The sequence below is a fragment of the Cibotium barometz genome, chromosome 49 (assembly GCF_041138505.1).
Source record: "Cibotium barometz isolate CiBa-2024 chromosome 49, ASM4113850v1, whole genome shotgun sequence".
Classification (NCBI taxonomy): Eukaryota; Viridiplantae; Streptophyta; class Polypodiopsida; order Cyatheales; family Cibotiaceae; genus Cibotium; species Cibotium barometz.
Window position 1 is genome coordinate 45,505,832 of NC_141094.1, and position 25,536 is coordinate 45,531,367.

Here is a 25,536-nt window from a genome sequence, read left to right on the forward strand (position 1 = left end):
TCATTATAGAAGAAATTTCAGCTTGCATAGCTTGCAACCAATGCTCATTCTCATGTGCTTCTTCATAAGAAGAAGGCTCTTCTGAATCAAAGAGACCACCATTGCTAATGCAGACTCCCCACGATGTATATTCAAAGCATGGCTGGAACTAGCCCTTGTTCTACCTGTGAGTGGAGCTGCAAGTTTGCTTTCTTGCAAAGTTTTCAGCAACCTTCTTGGCACTGACTTGGCTGTGTCTATGGCTGTTTGCTCTTCCCTGACAAGATCTTCCACTTCTTCCATAGAAGGGGGCTGAATGGCTGGCTGTTCCACATGTTCTACATGAGGATTTTCTTGTGTAGGGGCTGGCTGATGTGAATCCCCCCTAATTGCAATGGGTAAAAGTCCATCAAACATGTCCTGTATGCCTATATCATTGCTTTTATACAAGCTGTACATGGGCTGTTCTGAATTTTCAGCAAATACCACATCTCTACTGACAAAAATCCTTCGTGTAGTTGGATTATAAAGACGGTATCCTTTGCTCTCATTGCTGTAGCCCACAAAAATGCATTTAATTGCTTTGTCATCTAGCTTTGTTCGGAGTTGTTCTGGCACATGTGCATATGCCAAATACCCAAATGTACGCATATAATCCACTGTTGGCTTTTGGCTATACCAAGCCTCAAATGGTGTTATGGTTTTCAAAGCTTTTGTTGGACACCTGTTCAACACATGAGCTGCACACATTATAGCTTCCATCCAAAATTTGTGAGGCAACTTTTGTGCTTTCACCATGCATCTTGCCATCTCCATGAGAGATCTACTTTTCCTTTCAGCTACACCATTTTACTGCGGTGTATAAGGCACAGTACATTGGTGTTTGATGCCCTTTTGAAGCATATAATCCTTGAATGCATTTGACATGTATTCTCCACCTCTATCTGAGCGGAGTGTTTGGACTTTACATCCACACATATTTTCAGCCATTGCTACAAAGTGTTGAAAGCATGTAAACACATCTACTTTCGCTTTCAAGGGGTAAGCCCAAGCAAACCTGGAGTAGTCATCAATGAATGTAACAAAGTAAAGATGCCCCCCTATGGATGGTGTCCGCATTGGACCACATACATCACTATGTATGAGCTATAATTTACTTTCAGCTCTAACAGCTCCATCTTTGGGGAATGGTTTTCTTTGCATCTTTCCCAAAATACACCCCTCACATACATGTCTTGGTGGAGACTCAAGAGGCGGCATATTATCAACCATATGATGCTTCTGCAAAAGCATCAAACTCTGAAAATTTACATGCCCAAAACGAGCATGCCATAGCTCTGCATCATGCATAGCAGGAGTGTGGGCAGCCACTGTATTTGCATCATAATTGCGCTTGTCATAGCTGTCCAGCTTATACAAGCCTTTGTATCGTGTTCCAGAAGTGACTATTTCATAACCCTTTGATGGGTCTTTAACCAAACACTTCCTGTCTTCAAATTCAACCTTTAAACCTTGGTCGTTTATGGCTGAGACGGAGAGCAGATTTTTCTTTATCCTTGGAACATACAATACATTTTTCATACATATATTGGCACCATTGGCTGCAATAAGTATGACATTACCAATTCCCTTTACTGGATATGTGGTATGATCTGCACATGATACAGTGCGGTCATTTGAAGCATAAACCAAGTGCTGAAATACATCTTTGCATGAAGTGATGTGGCTCGGAGCACCACTATCAAAATACCATGATGCATTCTGTCTGTCAGATGCAATGCAAGACATATCAGTGTTTGAAGCACTTGGTGTGTCACTAGTGCATGTGACCAAAAAAGTGTACTCTTCCTGGATTACATTAGCTGATTGCTGTGCTTTGTCATCCGAAGAGTCTGCTACTGCATTGCCTGCTTCTTTCCTTTTCTCTTTTGCAATCTGCTTCCTACATTCACTGATGTAGTGTCCAGGCTTATGGCAGTAGTGACATTTGCCCTTCTTTTTGGGCTTGTTTGCATCCCCTTTGTCAGACTTTTCACCACCAGAAGAGGGCTGTCCATGAGCAGCCTTGCTAGTCTGTTGTCCCCCATGCCTAAAGCTCTTTGCTTTACCCTTATCCTTGGCTGTAAATGCTTTGTCTCCACCACGGTTGCTCAATAAGTTTGCTCTTGTTTGCTCTTCCTGCAAGAGTAAACCCACGAGCTCTTCAAAAGTGACGGGATCAGCACCTCCTCTCATTGAGAGGTTGAGAGAGGTGTGAAAGCCCAAGTAGGAAGGCGGTAAAGAATGAAGAGTGTTGGTGACCATCTGTCTGTCTGGGATAACCTCATCAATGTTGAGCAATTATTCCTGCAAATCTTTCACTTTGGTGAGATGATCTGCGATGGAGTCACCCTCATCCATAGAAAGAAAATCCAACTACCTCTTTATTGCTTCCAATGTGTCCCATGCAAGCTTCGATGTCTTGCATGAACGAATGTGCAGAATAATAGTCCTTTTCACTGAAAGGGCTATCAATGACATGGCCTGTGCATCTCTAGAGTCCCATCTCTTCTGCTCTTGTGTGGGAGCAGGTTCTACATCAAGAGCTCTTTGAGCACCTCCCCTTTGAGGCGTGGCTGGCTGAATGGTAAGTGGGTGTGTGTCATCACCACACACAATGCCCCAAAGCCCTTTGGCTACCAGCAAATTACGGATCATGAAACTCCAGAGAGAGTAGTTAGATCCATCCAGCTTGTCCTCCTGGGTGAGCACACCAAATACATCTGTAGCATTCTGTGCCATGTCAACAAAATATACCTGCAAGCAAACCAAGCACCAATGTGCACTGCCAGGCACCCAAATGTCCTGTGCAAATGTATGCCTGCAAATCAAAGCAAGTGTAAACCTGCACCAAATTGTCCAATTACACACAATGTGTATAAATACGCGACAAATCGCAGCTTCAATGTGCATCTAATTGGCCAATTTTCACAAAAGCCCCAAATTTCTGCAAATGAAAGAGGTTCAATTTGCTGATTTTGACCTCAATTTCGAAAACCCCCAAATTGCAATTTTCAATTTTGCCTCAAATTGAGAAATCCCTCAAATTGCACCTGCAATTTTCCTTTCAATCTGACTTGCACAGAAGTGTCTGCAAAATCTGCATATGACCTGCACTGGAATGGCTGCAAATTTTGTATTTGTGTTTGACCAAAAATTTGTACAAAAAATACCTTTGGCAGCACTTGTGAGGAACCAGGTGCTTGGCGGTGAGCAGACAGTCGAGTAGAGGTAACAGGCCAGCAGGCTGGCCAAGGCGTGCATAATGTCGAGGAGCTGCAGGCGTCAATGTGGGCGTATACAGCTGACGAGGCGGGGCGGCGCCAGGGTCCCGATTGTGGCGGATCACAGGACGGGCGGGCCAGGTGGCACGCGCTAGGCGCTGTCAGAGGCGGTCGCTGGTGTCGAGCAGGACCCGCCGGCGGCCTTGGACTAGCACGAAGGGCGCAACGAGACCTAGAACGGGCTGGCTGCATGCGGAGGTCAGAGCCGATGGCGGAGGCGTGGGTGCTGCGTTCAGGGATCGGAGCAGAACAGACCGACGAACAGAGCAGCAACCGGAACGAAACACATCGACGGAGCAGAACGGGGAGTCGACGCTGGGCGACGGCGACGAAAGCCGGAATGGAACAGAACACGTGGCTCTGGGCGACCGGATGGGAGCGCTGACGACAAGGGTCGCCGGAACCGTGACGGAGCTGGGCGGCGGCGGTACTGGGTGCCGGCTGGAGAGGGAAGAGCCGCCCGCGAGCTGGGCGGCGGCGGTACTGGGTGCTGGCTGGAGAGGAAGAGCCGCCCGCGAGCTGGGCGGCGGTGTGGGCTCCCCACTAGCACCGCCTGTTTCTGGTGGCTGGACGGTGGAGCAGCGAGACGGAAACGTCGGACGGCGACGGAAGTTCGCAACGTCGACGGAATTTCACAAGATTTCTTCCAGCAGCAGAATTTCAGGGCCAGCTCCCAGCTCTGATACCAATTGTTGGGTGTTGAACTCACACACTCACACACACAAACGTGCACATTAGGGTTAGGTGCAGGGTAGAGAAGCTCACACACAGAAATGAGAGAGAGAGAGAGAGAGAGAGAGCCAAAAGTGTGGTATCCACAAAATGCAAGTCAACACTTGCATGTGTGCCACATCCATATAATATAGAAGTACAAAATATTATATGTTAAGAGTGTCCTTTCACACTTGATGTCCAAGGGGAAAAACCATATGGGAAAAAGTGCCCTTGGTTAAGCCCTGTTCACACATAGCGCTACCATAAGTGAGCATATGCCTACAAGTACAATGGCTAGAAATCATAATAAATGATTAAATACCCTTGCCTTCAGTATTTCTTTGCGATGGAAGCCTCCAAAACAGTCCCCAACAGCCGGTATTCTTCATGGGCAGCCTTCAAGAGAGAGAGAAAGAGAGTAGCCATCATTAGGGCAGCCTGTAACGGTGGTAGAGGCTAGTGTGCAGCAAGAGAGCCTCTATTAATGAAGAGAGAGGGCTCCAATTTATAGATTTGGGCCTCCCATGAGCTAAAATGGCAAGAGAAGGCTACAATGACAAGTGGAGAGCCACACAATAGCTGAAGTGACAAGTGTGAGGCCACTTGTCTCACTTTGATCCACTTTCTAACGAGTGTCAAAGCCACTTGTCTCACTTTGATCCACTTTCTTGCAACATGTCCCAATCTACGACATGGGTTCTCCCATAATCTTTACCTCTAAAAATATCCCAACTAGTAGACATTCTGTCATAGGCACTTTGCCAACTGTTGGTATCTGCTCAATTCCACGCGAACAGAATTTCCATCAGAGTCAAGCCAAAAATAGCAACTCTCCTAAATTTTAGGAGTGTGGTCCTTTGTATTCTAGGATAATCCCCCATTCCCAAAGCTTGTACTTTCCAAATATTTAGACATCCTGGAGTCCACAAGACCCCTTTCATATTGGGAAATGTCCACGCTGGTGACAAGTTATGCTACTAAAGATGATGAGGTTGATGCTAATGATGGTGATGCTGCTGATGATGATGATGATGCTATGGCTGATGCTGATGCTACTAATGGTAATGAAGATGATGCAACTAATGCTAAATGCTGACTTGATAAGGGATTAATGGTGTTCATGCCGAGGATTAGCCATGGCACGGGTGTGCACATGACAATGTGTGAGAGAATCTCGTCAAGGAAAGGCTTCAAACACTCCAGGAGATTCATTTATTCAAAGAAGCTACAAAGATAGGAGCCGTGATGGCTAAGAAGGTCAGAGACTAAAAGAAAAGAAAGAAAGAAACAAAAGTCGTAGAAAAAGAACATAAGGAGCTGCATGCCAAAAACCTGAAGAGAATAAAGAAGGTTGAGAAATAGAAAGCCTCAAAGGAAGCTGAGAAGAAGAAAGTTGTCACATGTGGAAGCTCCAAGAGTCTTCTTTCAGCCCTAAACACCTGTCCTGGAACAACTTGATGCAAAACACAAGCAAGAGATGGAAAGAAGAGAGAGAGATAGCTGAGTTTCAGTATATTCACAGTGTACAAAAAGGAAGTACACTCTGGCTAGAAATAGGCTGCCCCATCAAAAAGGTTGAAGACCCTAGTCTAAACCTAGTTTAAGACCTATCACCCCCAACAAGTGATAGAATGCGCAGTGGAAGAAGGGAAAGTGGAAACATAGGAGAGAGAGTGAGAGAGAGGGATGGAGAGGAAACACAGGTATAGACCTGCTCTCAATATCATCAACCAAAAAAATCCTTTTTGCTGCAACCGACACATGATCCTTCTCTTTGTCTGCTGGCCGACAGCCACCTGGTCCATTCCACTGCATCTTCCCTGCCAATACTAGCTACATCTTCCTTGCCAATACTAGCTACAGTAGCTATGACGGCAAAAGGACGAAAGGACCAAATATATGAGAGATCAGAGCAAATCAACACAACATGAACAGATGAGTGAGTGTATGTATAATGATGAATGAAATCCAGTACAAGAGACCCTCTGAAGTGAGGAGACTCTGAGTAGAAGACTGTCAAAGAACCAAAGGCGAGGTCGGAGCTGAACCACGATCGGTGTCAAATGAGCAGAGAGGGCTGCCATCCCGATGTCGAATGAAGAGCAGAGAGGGCTGCCATCCCAAAATATGCTGTAGCAGAGAGGGCTGTTGTCCCAAAGATGTCTTGTAGCAGAGAGGGCTGATGTCCCAAAGATGTGATCTGCTGCTGCAGGTACAGAGAGGGAAGTCGTGAGCTTCTGTATACTTTGCTGCAGATGTAAAGAAGGGACATGATGGCTGCTGAAGGTACAAGGTAGCAGCAGCAACAGCAGCAAAACGATGATGAGTCGGTGTTGCTGGAGAAAAAACGCAGACTGCTGAAAGTTCTGATGTGTAGCATGCGCTGGCAGCAGCAGAGTAGACAGCCTGATTGGTGAGGGCAAAGGGACAAAAGGACCAGATGTACAAGAGATCAAAGCAAAACAACATAGCTATTTTCACTCACCATCACTCACTCACCCATTAGCTAATGTAAAACGCATGTAAAACGCAGGTGTGCTCTATGTAGCAAAGAGGGCTGTTGTCCCATGAGCAAATGTAAAACGCTGGTGTGCTCAATGTAGCAGAGAGGGCTGATGTCCCATGAGCTGAGGTAAAAACGCTGGTGATATACTGAAGTAAAACGCTGATCATATGCTGATGTAAACGCTGATGATGCGCTGATGATATGCTGATGTAAAAAAAGACGATATGCTGATGTAAACGCCGATGATATGTAGCAGAGAGCCCTGCTGTCCCAATGATGTACTGAAGTAAAACGCTGGTGTGCTGGAGCTGACAGGCGAAGATGATGAAGGAGATGTAGTGTAGGTGCTGGCAGCAGCAGCAACAGCAGCAGATGAGGAATGGTACCTAATGTGGTCGATGATGTGGTACAAACTACTGAATGAAGAAGCTATGCTGTGTATAGTGTCACCATTTGGTCCATATCCATTTTTGGAGCCAGTTCTATGGGACTGTCACTCCATAGAGCGGCCAGATTTGTACCATGTTCACATGTGGCCAAGCCAATGTCCCACGTGAAAGGGTCAGTCATCTTCTGTCACATGGACAGGAACCAGTTTTGTGCCACCCCTGTGTGACCAATATTGTGCCATATGGACGGGAGCCTGTTTGCTGCCACCCATGTATGACCAGGATTGCGTCTTACCTATGGGACTGTCACTCCATGGAAGGACTGATATTTGTGCCGAGCTATCTATGGGATTGTCACTCCATAGGAAGGCCCATGCCAGGATTTGTGTTTTGCCTATGGGACTGTCACTCCATAGGAAGAACAGGACTTCATATTTCTATCGCGCCAGTTTTGTGCCCGACAAGAAATTCTTGTACAAGTTTCATGAAAGGGAGATTTCGTCCATTACATGTGCACATGCATTCATGTTTGCATGCATAAACTTGTTTTCACATGACTTGTTTTCGTGTGTTTGCCTGCTATGACGTGCCAGTACACTGGACGGTGACGCCCCCAGTGTACCATGGGTGTGCTGTTTGCTGACGAGTTGTTGTGGCATGTGAACAGGTGGTAAGTATTGCCCTTTTGGCCTTTTCAAATGTAAAATCTATAAAGTCATGTAAACCTTAATATTTATAAGGTTGGGTGTTCACACATTTAAAATATTGACTGGACACCTTTCAATGTGGGTGCCCAAGGATTAATCATTAATAAGGTTTAATAATATTTAAAACAAGGATTGCATGGGGAGAATTCTCTCCACACGTGGATGGTGGAAGGGGGTGGTTGAAGGAAAGGGGCACCTCCTGTATAGAGAGAAGGGAATGGTTTTTCACACACCCGGCTGCTACCCTGTACCCGCCTTCAACCCACCAGCTGTTGCTGCTGCTCTGTACCCGCCTCTAGCTCTAGCCGGCATGCTGTCTTATACCCGCCTCCAACCCACCGGCCCTGCTACTGCTGCTCTGTACCCGCCTCCAGCTCCAGCCCGCCTGTTGCCTTGTACCCGCCTGTTGTTGCTGTCTTATGTACCCACCGGCTGCTAGCTCTATACCCGCCTCCAACTCCAGCCCGCCTAGTTGCTGTTTGTTGGGGTACTCGCCAGTTGTTGCTACCCTTGCACCCGCCTGTGGTGGCCACCCCTGTACTCGCCTACAGTACTTGATGCTGGCTACTTCCCTCTACCCGCCTACAATACCTGGTGCTGGCTGCTGCCCTGTATCTACCTACAACACCTGCCGGCTGCAACATTACCTGCCATCCAACCTATTGGCTATTGTTGTCCTTGTGTTCGTCATCAATACACGCCGACTACGGCTGTCTGCACCAACCACGACTACATTAAAGGGGAGGACAGTCTACTCACCTTACATCCCAATTTGAACCTTTATCAAGTACTTGTTTCTGTATTTCAAATTCAAATAATATTAAATTTAAATGTTGTTTTTTTTCCAAGTCTTGTGTAGGCAAGCATCACTACCAGTTTCCTTCACCATGGAAGGCCACTGGGATAGTGATCTTTTCCCCTCACCGCACACTTACATTCAGAGGAGCCAGTGAAGGTCAATGGGATTTGAGGGAAACTAGAAGCAAAGCTTACTTGGGAGCACCAGGTATCACTCCCTCCGTGGTGCCTCACCCTACCAGGTGTTAGTACGAGCGTGCCTATTGGTGCACGATCCCGGAAGACCAGTGAGGGGGTGGTGTTCACTCAATGAAGGTGGGAGACTGCCTGTGATTTGGTCTACTCCAACAACCGGTTCTTCATTGACAGAAATTTTATTGTTTTCAGTTGTATTCACTCCATGTATAGAGAAATCTGGCCTTGGGGCCCTTGAACACTTATACATATAAATACTCCAAGAAATACACACTGTATTGAGGGGGAAGCCAGCCCTTTCTGGCCCCAATGATGGTGTCAAGTGTTCTTTGTCATTTCCAATTTTAATGTCGCTAGTATTGTTCTATTGTTTGTATTAGGTAAGTGATCTAAAAATGTGTATTTTATCTTTTGATTTGAAGGCCTCCTGTAGGAAGCGGTTACATGGTATCAAAGTCTTTTGGCCTTACCAATGCCCTTGCAACATTCAACCATATGATGGACAGGATATTTTGACCCCATCGTAAATTCACAGGTGTATTCTCTGATGATATCTTGGTTTTCTCCAAGAATGAGGAGGAGCATAAGACTCATTTGGCTACAGTGTTTGAAGAGTTGGCAAAAGCATAAACTCTTCATAAATGCTAAGAAAAGTGAGTTCTTCCTCTTAGAGATACACTATTTGGAACACATTGTATCCAAAGAGGGTGTAAGAATGGATCCTACTAAGATTGAAACCATTTGGAATTGGCCAGAGTTACAAAAGGTACATGAAGTGCGTAGCTTTCTTGGGTTAGGTTCATACTATAGGCGATTCATAAGGCATTTCGCTAAGATTGCCTCGCCATTACATGATCTTACAAAGAAGAAAGCCACCTTCAAATGGACTTCCAATGAGCAAGATGCCTTTTTGCAACTCAAAAATGCTATCATTTGTGGGCTCGTGTTGATTGTTTCCAACTTGCAAAAGCCATTCACGGTGGAATGTGATGCATGTGGAAATTGTATAGGGGCTGTCCTAAATCAAGAGGGTCATGCAGTTGCTTATGAGAGCTGTCGATTGCATGATGCCGAGATCTATATGGATATTTATGAAAAAGAGCTCTTGGCTGTAATTCATGTCTTAAAAATATGGCAGCATTATCTTCTTGGGACTGAATTTGTAGTCAAGACAGCTCATCAAAGCTTGAGGTACTTTCTATCTCAAACAAAGCTCTCAGAGAAGCAAATGAGAATGGCAAATTTCCTTTCTATGTTCCATTTTCAAATCATACATACTCGGGGAAAGAAGAATGTAGTGGCAAGGTTGTTTTACTACGATCAATCCCTCGCATGTCACATTGGTAACAGAGCAGGTAACCAGCCTTACTTCATCCCTTAAGTCATTCAGCAAAGCATCATGACAGTCACTTCCACTCAGTTAACTCCAGTCCTCGAGATCTTGCAGGCCATACTTAGGGTTTTCCCCTTAGGCATGCATCAGTAACCCATTCATTTGCATTCTTGCATAGCATATAGGGTAGCACATGGCTTGGGACAGCAGCCCACTCTCTGCTACAGGTAAAACGCTGATGTCCCCGGAAGTGGTACCGGATATGACTATGAAGTGGTACACGTGGTGAAGAGATGAGGCAAGGCTATATATAGTGTATGGGGCTGCTGGTCAGCCAGGCCAAAGGGTGTCGGCAAGCAGCAAAGACCCACAAAACATGAAATAAAACCTTAAAAACCCCTTTAGGGCTGGGAGGATCAGCAGAGGAGTCCAAGGGTTGTCAGGTGTACCACCTAGCAACAGAGGGGAATGTCGCATGCACACCTAGTTGGTGTACAGGTAACATGGCATTCAAGGCATTCATAAGCATTAAGCAGAGCATTCATACGCATTAAGCAGGGCATTCAAGCATTTACAGCAGTCAAATCAATGTTAACCAGCAAGTTGTCACGTGCACACCAGTCAGGTGTACAGTGACATGGCATCATTAGCATCATCAGTAGTCATCACGCATTTAATCAGCATTTTACATGCATTTTTCAGGTATTTTATGACCAGCCGACTGGCATTTATGGTATTTATGCTCAGTCGTGGACATTCAGTATAGCTGGCCGACTGCATTAATGCTGGCCGACCAGCAGCCCTCATGCATATAAATAGAAGAGCCTCTCCATTCAGCATGGCAGGTTGATCATAGCAGCATTCAGCAATGTGCTCTCCAACGCATCACACCCAGGAAGCCTTGGGAGCAGCAGAACCAGCCAACGCATCAGCATATCAGTAACGCATCTTCATCAGCATTCATCTTCAGCAAACGCAGCCCCATTCAGTTCAGTCCAGCCCATCAGTGCTGCGTTTCATCATCAGGTCAGCATTCAGCCTCTGTTCCAAAGCCTCCCTTCAGCGTTTCCCTCCCAGGAGACAAGGGAAAGAGTGGACAGCAGTTCATCCCGCATATTCAGCATATAGGCAGCATATTCAGCATTATAGATCCATTTGGATCTCTTTGTTCATCTAATATAGCTGCATTGCATTGACACATATCTGTTTGTCTCTTAAACATCATTAAGTGCAGTTAAGTCAGACTAAGGTTGAGTTTACTACGGTCTTAAGCTCTCACATGTCACATTGGTATCAGAGCGTTACAGGGTAACCAGCCTTAGATCATGTTCAGTTCATCAGTCATTCAGTCAGTCATCATTTTTATCGCTTCCGCACAGTTAAACCCAGTTCTCAAAATTTTGCAAGCCACCCTTAGGGATTTTCCCTTAGGTCTGCATCAGTAACCCATCCATCTGCATTCTTGCACAGCATCTAGGGTTGCACATGGCTTGCATAGCAGACAGTCATCTTAGCAGTCATCTTAGCAGTCAGTCTTGCATACATGTTGCCCATGAACTCTCAGGGAAGAAGGACATCCATCATCAAAGAAGGACATAAGTTTTGGCTTCAACTGGCAGCAGCAGCAGGGAGTTTCTCTTCCACAGAAGACGGAAGTTTGCTCCAACATCGCCTCAGGAGGTTCAGAGCTTCAGGTACGACGGAGATGGTAGGTGAAAGGTTTCCAGGAACAGGTCAGGGGTGACTCAGGTATTTGCCATTCAGTTCCCGCAGTACATAGCATCTTGGCTCAAGGATTTCACTCTTGCAGACGGCCTCAGTCCCAGCAGAAGACAGAGGGGGCAGTGGTTCGGAGGAGAAGGATCGGAGAAGAGTCGAAGGTTGCCAGGTTTATCACCCAGCAACAGTTTAGCAACGGGGAATGTCACGTGCACACCAGTCAAGTGTACAGTGACATGGCATCATTATGGCTTCATTAGCATCATCAGTAGTCATCAGGCATTTAATCAGCATTTTACAGGCATTTTTCAGGTATTTTATGACCAGCCGACTGGCATTTATGGTATTTATGCTCAGTCGTGGACATTCAGTAGCTGGCCGACTGCATTAATGCTGGCCGACCAGCAGCCCTCATGCATATAAATAGAAGAGCCTCTCCATTCAGCATGGCAGGTTGATCATAGCAGCATTCAGCAATGTGCTCTCCAACGCATCACACCCAGGAAGCCTTGGGAGCAGCAGAACCAGCCAACGCATCAGCATATCAGTAACGCATCTTCATCAGCATTCATCTTCAGCAAACGCAGCCCCATTCAGTTCAGTCCAGCCCATCAGTGCTGCGTTTCATCATCAGGTCAGCATTCAGCCTCTGTTCCAAACCTTCAGCGTTTCCCTCCCAGGAGACAAGGGAAAGAGTGGACAGCAGTTCATCCCGCATATTCAGCATATAGGCAGCATATTCAGCATTATAGATCCATTTGGATCTCTTTGTAACCGCATTCATTCATCTAATATAGCTGCATTGCATTGACACATATCTGTTTGTCTCTTAAACATCATTAAGTGCAGTTAAGTCAGACTAAGGTTGAGTTTACTACGGTCTTAAGCTCCCACATGTCACACAAGTACAACATGTGCAGCATTGTATGGGGCTGTTACCGCACCTACAATAGTACATAAAGCATTCATAGCATTTAGGGCATGCATCACAACAGGTCGGGGCCTATGGAACCAAATGACAGCAGATAAAGAGGCTTTTGGGCATTTATGTGGTCGTGGAGGATCCAATCAAACAGGCCGACAGTAGTATTCTGGCCGACCAGCAGCATAAATCCATATATATAGAAAAGCGCATCATTCAGTTCAGATATCTTCCTTCTTCTCAGCGTTTCTAGCCTATGGAGCAAGGGGAATCAGCAGCATAGTCAGCATTAAGCATTCAGTTCATCTCTTGCCTCCTACATAGAGGAAAACCAACATCCAAATGGTGGACCTCAGCATTGGAGAAAGGAACAGTCAGTCATCATCATCATTCAGCATCTCTCTTCCCAAGAAGGATACTCATTTAGGACAGGCATAGACCTCATTGTAACCATTGCATTTAATATAGCTGCATTGCATTTGCATTGAAACCATTCTATTTCTCTTAAGCGTTTCTATGTGAAGTTTAGTTAAGGCTAAGGTTGTTTTACTACGATCAATCCCTTGGATGTCACACTCTCGAAGCAAAGTGTGATAAAGTCAGAGAGGGAGATCATGATGGCAAAGGTAGTGAACATGAGTTGATGTAGATGGGTTGATCATCTTCCAAAGTAAGATCTTGAATGGGACTCTCCTCTGAGTAAGAAGTCCCATTCCTTGTGTGGTCCGAGTTTGGAGAATCAACTATTGGAGAGAAAAATTGGTCCTCGGGGAGTGCGGGTAGACGATCCATGATGTGTGCTCTCAAGGTCTTCAATCCCTGAGCTCACGATAGCTCTGATACCATGTGAGGGAAAAAGGACGAAAGGACCAGATATACGAGAGATCCGCGCAAATCAACACAGCATGAAATAGATGAGTGAGTGTATATATGATGGTGAGTGAAAATATGTACAAGAGGTCCTCTGATGTGAGGAGACTCGGTAAAGAAGACCAGTGCAAAAGCAAGGATGATGTCGGAGCTGAAGCACAGTCTGTGACGAAGACTCGCATCGATGTGAGGCGAAGGCACTCCATGAGGTGGTCGGTGTCGAAGGCTCTCGTCAGTGGATGATGTAGCACTCCGAGGTGGTAGTGGGCAGCGGAAGTGAAGTGATGTAGACTCTAGTGACAAGGGTGCTACGATACCTGAGGAGTGATGAAGAGCAGAGAGGGCTGCCGTCTCGAGTGGTGCAGGGTCTGGTGCTGTAGCACCCTATCACCAAGTCTGCATCACTTCACCTTTCGTTGCTGCCCACTACCACCTCGGAGTGCCTCTGCATCCACTAACGAGAGCCTTCAACACCAACCACCTCATGGAGTACCTTCGCCACACATCGACGCGAGCCTTCATCACAAACCGTGCTTCAGCTCCAACATCAACCACCTAGTGTTTATTCCCACATTAATCACTATTATTTAACACTCATGCCCTAACACCACGTATAAATGTCCCTAAGCCCCATGTGCCTAGGCCCATCCCCCATGTGCATGTGCAAGCCTAAAATCCCTTTGTTACAAACCATCCCCTCCTACAATGATTTCGTTCTCAAAATCAAAGGGTGGTCATGCACAAAAGGCACATACAAAGGCTATATACAAAAGCCAAAAAACTCCAACATATAGTCCGGATACACTCAAATGCGACTCGAATGCTGTAAGGACCTCCTCGATCAAATGGGAAACCAAAGAGTCGCACGATCAACGCCATAGACTTCGTGCCACCTAGATCGAAAGGGTAAGTTGTATCTGTCAGAATATGCAGCGGAAATGAAGACAAGATCTGAAAACACCAAGAGCAAGTGCACAGCATAAAAACGCACAACTGAGAGAGAGAGAGAGAGAGAGAGAAGAGTGTAACTCAGCTATATACACAAAGAAATCCCGAATACAATATGTAGAGTGTGGGGGAAAAGGGGCCATTATATATGGCCCCAAGCTGCTGGTCGGCTAGCAATAAACAGCCGACAGGGCAATCGGCCAAGTGCTGGACAGCAGTCGGGAGAGAATCCACCAATCGGCCAGCACACAGAGGTAGCCGATAGCCCTCTGACACCCAGAATGAAATGGGAAGAATATGGAAAGTCGGGAAAAATGAGAAAACACCTAAATCGGGTAGGCACACCCACAACAGAGGCCCTGGTGTAAATATACACAGACAGGAGATGACTGTTTAACACCCCCTCTCAGCTCCTCGATGTGGAACCAACCCCAGTGAGCTGGAGTGCCGCCGGAGCATAGCCTGAGGTAGAGACTTTGTCAAGAGGTCCGCCGCATTGTCCTCCGTCGAACAATAAAGAAGCAAGATGTCACCAGCCAAGATCTTCTCACGAACAAAGTGATATTATATCTCTATGTGCTTGGTTCGGGCATGAAAGACCGGGTTCCGAGCAATAGCTATACAGCTCTAGTTATCGCACTAGATGACCGTGGGCTCCTTCTGTGGAACCCAATCTCGCCAAGCAACCTCCACATCCACACAACCTTGCAAGCAACACCACAAGCAGCCCGGTACTCCACCTCTATCGATGACAAGGCAATAGTTGGCTGCCTCTTACTGCTCCATGAAACCACTCCTGAGCCGAGGGAAAAACTATAGCCCGATGTGGATCTCCTCGTGTCTGGATCTCTTGCCTAATTTGAGTCACTCCAACCTTGGAGTCTGACTCCATCCATCAATCCCCCTCCTGTGTAAAAGAGTCCAAGATCCTTCGTACCCTGCAGATACCGCAAGATCCGCAATCCTGCGTCCCAAAGAGACTTCAACGGCGTCTGCATGAATGAGCTCAACAGCCCCACAGAAAAGCTCAAGTCCAATCTGGTGTTCAGCAACCAGATCAATGAACCAACCAGCTTCCGGTATAGAGAGGCATCAACTAGCTCACAAGGATCATTCACTGTAAGCTTCATGTTCGGGTCCATCGGCGACGTGATAGGCTTGCAATTCTCCATTCCAAAGGCCTCAAGCAACTCATGAACATACCGCTGCTAAGAGACAAAGAACCCCCTCTGGGTCTGCCAGATCTCCAATCCCAAGAAGAAATGGAGTAAGCCTAAATCGATCATCTCAAACTCCTTTGACAAGGCAACCTTCGTCACTACAATGTGCTCCATATGACCGCCAGTGAGAATAAGGTCATCCACATAAAGGATGACCAGCGTGACCATGCCGCGTTCCCGAAAGAGATATAGGTTGGGATCTGCAACCGATCTCTGAAATCCAACCCGTAGAAAGAAGGAATCAATCTTCTGATTCAAAGCCCTAGGAGCCTGTTTAGGACCATACAAGGCCTTCTGTAACCTGTAAACCATCCCCTGTGATCTTGGAACCTCAAAGCCTAGAGGTTGCTCAACATATACCTCCTCCTGCAGGTCACCATTAAGGAACGCAGATTTAACATCCATCTGATATATGGGCCACCGATGAGGAGAAGCAAGGGTGAGAACGGTCCGAATCATGGTCATCCTCGCTGTCGGTGCAAAGGTTGATAGAATGTGCAGCGGAAGAAGAGAGAGTGGAAACACAGGAGAGAGAGTGAGAGAAAGAGATGGAGAGGAAACACAGGTGAGAACCTGCTCTCAATATCATCACCAAAAGGAATACATGTCCCGAGCAAGAGGGGAGAACCTCATATGTGAGGGACTGCAACTAGACAAGCTAGGCAAGCAATGAAAATATGAGGGAGGCATGCCGGCTATATAAATGCCTACATGAAGGCAGCCGATTGGTAAGATGCCTCCATGACTGGGAAAAATACCCAGGACCATAAAATGGGGAATAAATATGGGTAAACTATATGTGAGGGGTGACCAGTCCCTCAGACTAACATGATCAGCCCTAGAGGCTAAAATAGGACACCAAACAGGAAGCCAGCAAGAAGGGGATGCTGTTTAACAAAGGTATTCTCATAGTCGATGCCAGGTCGCTTAGCATAACCCTTAGCCACAAGTCTAGCTTTGTGTTTGTCCACCGACCCATCTGACGTATACTTGGTCTTAAAGACCCATCTGACGTATACTTGGTCTTAAAGACCCACTTGACACCAATGACAGACCGTTTCGACGGCCTCAGTACCAACTCCCAAGTGTTATTGTTCTCAATGGCATCCAGTTTCACCTGCATGGCTTTCCTACAAGTATCCTGTGCAAGGGCTTCCTTGACAGAAGTGGGCTCTTTGTCCTACATGATACGAGACATCAAAGCATAGTTTACCTGTAAAAGCTCCGCTGAATGACTTTTATCACGGACTCTGTGTGATCTTCAAGGTCCGTCCTCTGTGGTCCATTCCGAGGGAAGCTCCGTGACACCCGATTCCTGAAGGGTGTCCACCAACCACCTGGGTACTCGAACAGAACGCGGAGCCTCCTACTGCTGCTGCGGGGGCTCATTTCTAGCTGCGGGCTCAACCTCCTGAACTGACTCAGGTTGTCGAGCTGGAACAATCAACTGGGAATCGTCATCAGAATCCTCTAGGTCTCCAAGAAGTGGCGGCTCATTAACAGTGGAAACCGCAACATGCTCATCAAAAACCACATCCCTGCTAACAACAACCTCGTTCCTCTCTGGATCATGTAACCAGGGTTGTTTTCGTACGGCGTACGATGGCTTATCATACAGAATACCGCACGGTATGATACCGTACGGGTTCGTACAGATATTTTTCAAAATAAGGAATTCAAAAAAGAAATTTTCAAAAATAATTTTTTTCTTTAAATTTTTTTTTTTTTGGGGAGATATTGGTCTTTTTTTTTGCTTATCTATGGCTGTTTGAGCTTCCTCTATATTATGATGCTTCCCTCCTTTCTAAAATACTCCATATTTGGACTTGGAAATATCTAAGTTTATAAGTATTTTTTTAAAATACCGTATTTTATCGTATGCCAAGAAAAAAAATTTATATCGTACCTTATTTTCTCGTACGGTATCGTATCGTACGAACCATACAGTATCGTACCTGTCAACTATGCATGTAACCTATATCCCTTGGAAAGAGATTTATAACCCACAAAGATAAGCTTTTGGGACTTTGAGTCGAGCTTCCCCCTCTGCTTCTTCGGAATGTGAACATATGCATCGCTCCCAAGCACACGGAAATGGGAGACATCACGTTTCCCGCCAAAATATGCCTCAAAGGGAGTCATGTTCGGTATTGAAGTCATCAGAGACCGGTTGAGGATATGGACAGCCGCAGCCGCAGCCGCAGTTGACGAGGAAGATCACGATGCTCCAGCATCGTCCTCGCCATCTCCACCAGAGTCATGTTCTTACGTTCAACTACTCCATTCTCTGACGGCAACCCTGTATTGGCCAGCTACCTCTTGATGCCATGTTCTGCACAAAATCTCACGAAAGCATTGGAAGAAAATTCACCTCCTTCGTCAACCTGAAGAGTCTTCACCTGCAAGCTAGACTCTTTCTCCACCATTACATGCCACTCCTTGAACCGAGCAAAAGCTTGGTCCTTCTGTGAAAGGAAATAAACCCATGTGAATATGGAGGAACAATCATCAACAACATAAGGTACAAAGAACCTCCCAAGGATGCTGTCTGCATGGGTCCACACAAGTCAATGTGTACCAACTCCAATGGTTTCGAAGCCCGCCTGAAAGCCTGCTTCAGAAAAGATTCCCTGTGCTGCTTACCACGAATGCAAGAACTGCAGCATCCTTGCCTGCTGCCAACATCTGGCAAGCCAACCACCATCTGGTCCCGAAAAGCTCACCTCAACGCATCCACATTCAAGTGGCCAAACCGAAAGTGCCACAAGTCACCAATCTGAGAACCTGTCAAAGAGGAGAGTGCGGAGAGTTTGTATCCATTCTCCACGCCGTCTTCCCAAACAACCTAGCCAATCTCGTGGTCCCGTAGAGCAACAGAATGCTCCTCAAACTTCACCCGAAAGCCAGTCTTGCACACCTCATGCACCGACAACAGATGAAAACCAAGTGTGGGGACATAAAGAACACGAGAGGAATGCTTCCCCCCTCTGCCATCGAGAATGATCTCCATCCGGCCCTCACTGTGTATCGGTATGGTGGAATTGTCGCCAATGAAAATGACCTGACTGCCATTTAAGATCTTGAAAAAACTCACGGAAGGGAGTCATGTGCCTGGAAGCACCACTATCAAGAATCCATTCCCGAGTATCCTTTGCGGTGAAGCCAACTACCTCCTCGCTCGAAGAAGATGAAGCATCCGTATCCATCATCTCTAAGTGCACAAAGGCTGGAGTCTTTGCAGCTGAAGCTAAAGAATCAACACTCTTTCCAGTCCGCTTGGGACACTTCCTCCAATAGTGGCCTTTCTCGCCACAATCATTACAGGTACTCTCAGCCTTCAATTTCTCTCGGTCTGAGTTGGGCTTCTTCTCAGACGACTTCTCCGATGAAACCTTCCCTTCGCCCTTCTTGTTGTTATTACGGCCTTTCGACCATTGGCCAGTTAAGGCCTCAGAACGTCCGCCCTGTGGAGGGTTCGTGAATTGCTCTTCCTGGTCTAAGACCGTGGGCACAAGCTCCTCCCATGTGATGGTGTTAAGGCTGCCACTGGTAATCAACGAAGAGTAAAAGGCTGAGTACTGAGAGGGCAAATGTGACAGCAACGTTATGGCCATATCCTCTGACAATATCTCTTTCCCTACCTGGAGAACTTCTTGCTGAAGAGCCTGCAACTTGTTGATGTGCTCCCGCATCGTCGACGACTTTGCAGGATTCATCACCCGCATCTGAACTTCCAAGGAGATTCTCTTCATGGGTGATACCATGTTGTAGAGAGAAGCCAAATGCTGCCAAATACCTCTGGCCAACGTCATATGCTTTATATGATTGATTACATGTGGTGTGCAATTGAGAAAGATAAAAGAACGGACTCTGGCATTGACACGATCCCATAACTGTGCCTGTGCCTCTCGTTCCTTCCGAATAGAGGATAACTCCCCTTCCTCTAACTCGGACCGTGGAACCCCAACAACAATGAAATCAGCCAAGTCATAAGACTCCAAAACAGATTCCATCATTACCTTCCATATGCCGTAGTTATTTCCGTCCACCTGATGGTCCACCGGGAATGTGGGGAGTGTCGGGATCTTCACGTGCTTCTCTGCCATCTCAAGTAAATCTGCCATTGCAAGGGTGTAACTGAAAAGGGAGGGTGGGTGGGAAAAAATGAAGAACTAAACCTGCAAGTGGCGGTCCAGCAACACGGCCCGCCTTTCGCTTGCTTCTCCTCTTCCCATACGGCCCAAAACAGTCCTCCAATCAGCACTACAAACAGCCCCCCTCTTGCTCACACAATTCCCACGATCTTCCAAGAGCCTAGTGTTCTGATACCATGTCAGAATATGCAGTGGAAATGAAGACAAGATCTGAAAACACCAAGAGCAAGTGCACAGCACAAAAACGCAGAACTTAGAGAGAGAGAGAGAGAGAGAGAGAGAGAGAGAAGCATGTAACTCAGCTAAATAGTAAATACACAAGAAATCCCGAATACAATATGTAGAGTGTAGGGGGAAAGGGGCCATTATACATGGCCTCATGCTGCTGGTCGGCCAGCAATAAACAGCTGACAGGACCAATAAATGTCCTCGACCAGCACAGGGTGCAGTCGGCCACTACAAGGGCAGTCGGCCAGGTGCTGGGACAACAATCGAGAGAGAATCCACCAGTCGGCCAACATACAGAGGTAGCCGAAAGCACTCCCACACCCAAAATGAAATGGGAAAAATAGGAAAAAATATGGAAAGTGGGAAAAATGAGAAAACACCTAAATCGGTGCGGGCACACCCACAACAGAGGCCCTGGTGTAAATATACAGTCAGGACATGACTCCTAACAGTATCACAGCTAGCCACGAGTGTGCAATGGCCGCCTAGATCAAACGTAAGTAATGCCGCCCCACTGTCGAAAGGTGGTAGGCATCCACAAGCATCACAAAAGAATGCCTCATAATCCAAGTCAATGCCTGGATCAAGAGCTGATGTATCATGCCTACCTATAGGTAAACCCATGTCCTCAAAGCAGGAGTCATCTCGTGACTCAACCAAGGCATGTTCCCCATCACATATAACCACACAATCATGATCCAACTCACACACATCACTATCACTACCACTATCACATACATCATCATGTGCATGTGTATCATCATGTGCTCATGTATCAATATCATCGTAAGTGTGTGTGCAATACATCATCATGTGTATGTGTATGTGTATGTGTATGAGATACATCATCATAGGTATGTGGGTGTGATACATCATCATCATCTGAATAGTCCACATGATGAGGGACATGATCATAATGACTCACGAGTGCAGGGCATTCGCTCAAGTCTCCACGTGCATCATCCCAAGCGAACAATGTTGAACCGTTCGTGTCAAGATAACCACATAAGTCAACAAGAAAATCACCAAGTGTGGAGCACCATCTAGCACATATAGCTCTCACTAGTAATGGGAGTCGTTTCTCCATGAGACAGGCATCACAGGACAGGCTCACCCAAGGTTATGCTGCCCTTGCATTGATGGAGCAACAATGTCATCAAGCTCACTTCCAGGAGCCTCCCACCAAAGAATGGCTATTTGACACCTTAGTCACCCCAGCTATGATGTATGCAGCACCGGTATGGGCCCCTAACCTCTCCACATATGATTGGCGTCGGATGGAGAGACCGCAAATCCTCATGATCTCTAGGATGATTCGCAACAAACCATCAGTACCACATGAGATCGTCAGAGCAGAGCTTGCAGTGCTCCCCATGATTTTAGAGGCTCTATTTCAAACCATAGCCTACATCAGACACATCAAAGGCATGGGTCCAGAGAGACTACCCCGCTTGGCCATGGAGTCCTCACAGAGTATTGCCATAGAGGGCCATCACCCATCATGATATGCTGCAGTAGATGAGTGGTTCTCAGCACATGGGCTCGACATGGATAGATTACCGCCCTTCCAGTATAATGATGACTCCCCATACTTTACACTCTCCCAAGAGGAGAGGAATAGAGTTCTAAGACAGGATTTAATCCAAATGCACACCAAGGAGACTTGGTCAGGTCCCCTTCCCACCAAGATGCAATACTACAAAGATCATTTCCTTAGATTCACAGAGGATGGATTTGTCAGACGCTCATGCTATATGGATGTACACATGTCTCACGCTATGAGGGTGACTTGGTCAGATCAGAGTTTCCTCTCACTTTGGAGATTGAGGCAGGGAGGGCAGCACAAACCCCTAGAGACGAGAGTATGCAGATTATGCCACAAGGAGGTAGAGATAGAGGAGCATTACATATGCAGATGCCCTGTATATTATGAGATTAAAGGGAGGTACCGCTGCTTGTTGAGAGAGGGTTTTGGCCCACTTAGCCGGGTGATGGAGTATCCTAATCAGAGATGCTAAGGCCTTTTCCTCCTTGAGCTACACCGACATAGAGAGAGGCTACAGGTGCAGAGCCAGAGACCCCAGCCAAAGATCACCAGCTTCTTCATGCCTATCAGCGAGCCACATCTCCCTTCGCCTGTATCATCTACCTCCCGAGGAGGGCTCACACTACAGAGAGCCTCGGAGATCAGAGCTGCTAGGAGACCGCGACTACCCGAATGTGGACCACCGCTACTCCGTCAGGCCTAGTCTGCCCAGATCCAAGCACGATACCGCAGAGCTATGGAGGAGAGTCTAGAGGCTACACCAAGGCACAACAGATGTGAGAGTCCTCCTCGCCCCATGTCCCGTGTATGATGTACTACACCCCACCATAGTATACCACCTATCATGATTGTACATCTATAGCATGCTAGACAGCGACTGCATAGTGAGCTGCATATGACTAGGATTAGCTTTTCATTTCAGTTTTTCTTTCCATGATACTCAAGACATGGACTTGTTGGGTATACAGATTTGTCTCATAGGCTAATCTGGCCTTCTATGGACGTTAATATATCTTTTCTCTCATTGAGTAGATGTCTGAACTGACTAGGTAATAAACCTTCAAGCTCATATATCCATAGATGACATGAATATGTTGCCTCATCATAGCATGATGTCGGTGAAGAAAGATCTAAAGGTCGGAGTCTCGTGGTGCCAAATGTATGTGTGAAGTCAACAAATGATAGACAACACGTTACTAGAAATGGTAGCTCATTATAGAGCAAGTAGAGCACTTAATACAATGCATTAGTTTAAGGCTATTGTGTGTACTGTGTGTTTAAGTTTTGCTTCTCTCTTTTCTCTCTATTCTGAAAACCCTAGAACATAGGCACAAGAGGTCTACAACCCCTCTTTTCTTCTCTCAAGAGTTGTGAAACTTGCAAGGACTAGCATCCATGCATATATCAAAGCCTCCTATGCTTCTTGATTGACCTTACACTACCCATGCCCACCTCTTTTAAATTACACTTAAGAGTCTTCAAATGCAAGGTTCTTGCTAATTGTGCCAACAGCTCTTTTTACCTACATTTCAAGATGCCATTGAGTTGCATATGTAAAGAAAGCTACTAACCAGCCCTATGATATGACCACCCTCCTTCCAAAATATCTAGACCTCCTCTATGTCATTCAAGAAAAAATATTTGAACAGCAAGTGTTTTTCTCTTGAGCTGGACTTGCAGGTTTCCATAGAATTTGAAAAGGAGCATTACATGGTTATGACCATAGAGAAACACAACTGACAAAACCATGGTAAAGAAGGTGCATTTGGGCAAGGCAGTCCAACCTTGAACCATATCTAGGGCTGACTGTCCTTGCCGAAACTGGGCCAATTCCAGCAGCAACCCACCCCACTTTGTCAGGTTCTGCAAAGTTGAAAAAGCATAAGAGACATCTTGAGACCTAAAAATTTGTAGAATGGCTTGACACCAACATCATACTTGTAAAACAAAAAGACAGCAATAAAAGCGCGACCTAAATTTTTGTGAATTAAACATCTACATTAATAGTTGGAAAAGGAAAAACTTCTCAAAGGAGACTAGAAATTATGGAACAAGAAAGGAGTATAAAGAGAAGCATAGAATGGTGGTAAGACACCCAAAAAAAAAAAGTGAATGGGGAAACCCCACACACACACATGGACATACGAGTTTATGTGTCAATGTTATGAGTGAGTGAGTGTGTGTGTGTGTGTGTGTGTGTGTGTGTGTAGAGAGATGAGGGAGAAGAAAGAAAGATTCTATTAGCTACCCAATGGATCTATGAGACCAAAAAGTGTTGCATAGATACCACGTGTGTGTTTTTCATTTTATGGCCTTTGTTTTACTGCTTCATTCCATATGATGGCCCCATGTTTTAGCCTTTGGTTCCTGTTGTCGTGTTATGGCCTTCATATGATAAAATCCCTCTCGGCAACAAGTGGTGGCCAACAATTGCCACGTTGCATTTATATGCTTGCTATAAGCTAGCCGCTAGCTCGTCTTGCCGTAGACCCACCATTGGCTATGTTTTGTCTTCTGCACCTTCCTTAGTCCTAGAGAGAACACCAAGTGAAAGAAGGTATTGTATGCTATAGACCCTTATATTGCCCTTTGATCTCCGCTGCATCATTTGATGGCCTTCCTTTATCCCTAGTACTTCTGAAGAATTGTCATCTGACAAGTTTGCTTGCACATCATAGCCTTGGTGATGGCCTTTGTTCTCTTCTCTCATGTTTGGCCTTTGATTTCATCCCTTTTTCTATTGGCATGTGTTACCTAAATCATCACTTCTGGTCCGGTCTTTTGAAGACGTTAATATAACTCTCTCTCTCTCTCTCTCTCTCTCTCTCTCTCACACACACAGAAAGCTTGGAGGCCATACCATGACGAAGTCCCTAACACAAGGCGATTGAAGACAGCTTGGGGAGAGAGAGATGGCCATAGCACGGCAAGGTCATGAGTAAAGCAAGCAAAGGACATGAAGGCCATGGCATACAAAGGCCAGAAAGTAATAAGGCCATCAGTAAAAAAGCTATTAACGGCCATTGATGAAAGCTTAAAAGCGAGAGAGAGAACGCCAGACAATTGGAGATTAAGGCCAGCTAGAGAGACAGAGAGAGATGGCACCTCTGCGTCGAGGGGGGAGCGAGCGTACTCGGCAGCGGCCTTGTCCCGCGCATTCTCGATGGAGAAGTAGCGCTCTATCTCATGGCGAGGAAGAAGCGAGTTGGGATCCATGGCTCCTTACCTGCTGTTGTCGCTGCAGAAACGAGCTCTCTCTCTCTTTAGTGTGTGCAATATCTCCTCTACAAAAAAAACACACGCCTTCTGCTAGCCTACCTGTCCAGGCTACGGACGAGTAGAATATGCCGCCACTCATTCTCAAAAAACGCCTGCTTATATTAAGAGGCTAGAAAGAGACAGGTTACAACATGTTGAGAGCTCTAATGAGTACAATGTCCATGCACATGACATAGAGTTCCTGAAATGCAGGCCCTGAGCGTGCCTTTGACATTATTGAGAAGTTTCTCTAGCTGTGTATTTAGCTTTTCCCTCTTTTCCTCAGTGTGACTTTCAAAAAACATAGAGTGCTTTGATGAGCAACACATCCTTGGAGATGACGGACTCTCTCATCTTCAACAGTTCCTGAATTTTTTGTGTCATCTGGTCCACTTGTTTTCCTTTAGCTTTTTTCTGCAGACCATGAAGCTTGGTGTCCAGGTCTTTCAACCGTCTTTGTATGCATTTTTCACCTACATGTATCAAGTTCTCTTTCGGCCTGAAACTATTAGTAGGCATACTATTAAAAATGGAATCAAGTCTATGTAACCACAAGCACCATAACAGTTCAGTTCTCAAGACAACCCATAGTTCCAAGGTGCAACCGATGCCTTCTCCAAGTAACAAGTTTTTTTAGCCAAGGGTGTAGCCATTCCATAGAGGAATGCAATTGGCCAATGACTCGAAACATTTCTTTGCAATAGGGCAGTGCATGAAAATGTGCAGG

At 46.1% G+C, this 25,536-nt stretch overlaps 1 protein-coding gene across 1 annotated transcript in view; it reads right to left on the bottom strand.

The window, feature by feature from the left end:
* Positions 1-25,010, bottom strand: part of LOC147610638 (mitochondrial import receptor subunit TOM20-like) — a 44,089-nt gene extending 19,079 nt beyond the window's left edge. Inside the window, exons 1-3 of the mRNA XM_086786154.1 lie at positions 24,870-25,010; positions 24,657-24,789; positions 23,336-23,414 (exon numbers count right to left, since the gene is read on the bottom strand). Coding sequence (XP_086642280.1) covers positions 23,336-23,414; positions 24,657-24,767 — 190 coding nt within the window. The 5' untranslated portion in view covers positions 24,768-24,789; positions 24,870-25,010. The remainder of the gene's footprint in view (positions 1-23,335; positions 23,415-24,656; positions 24,790-24,869) is intronic.
* Between the last annotated feature and the right edge of the window lie 526 nt (positions 25,011-25,536).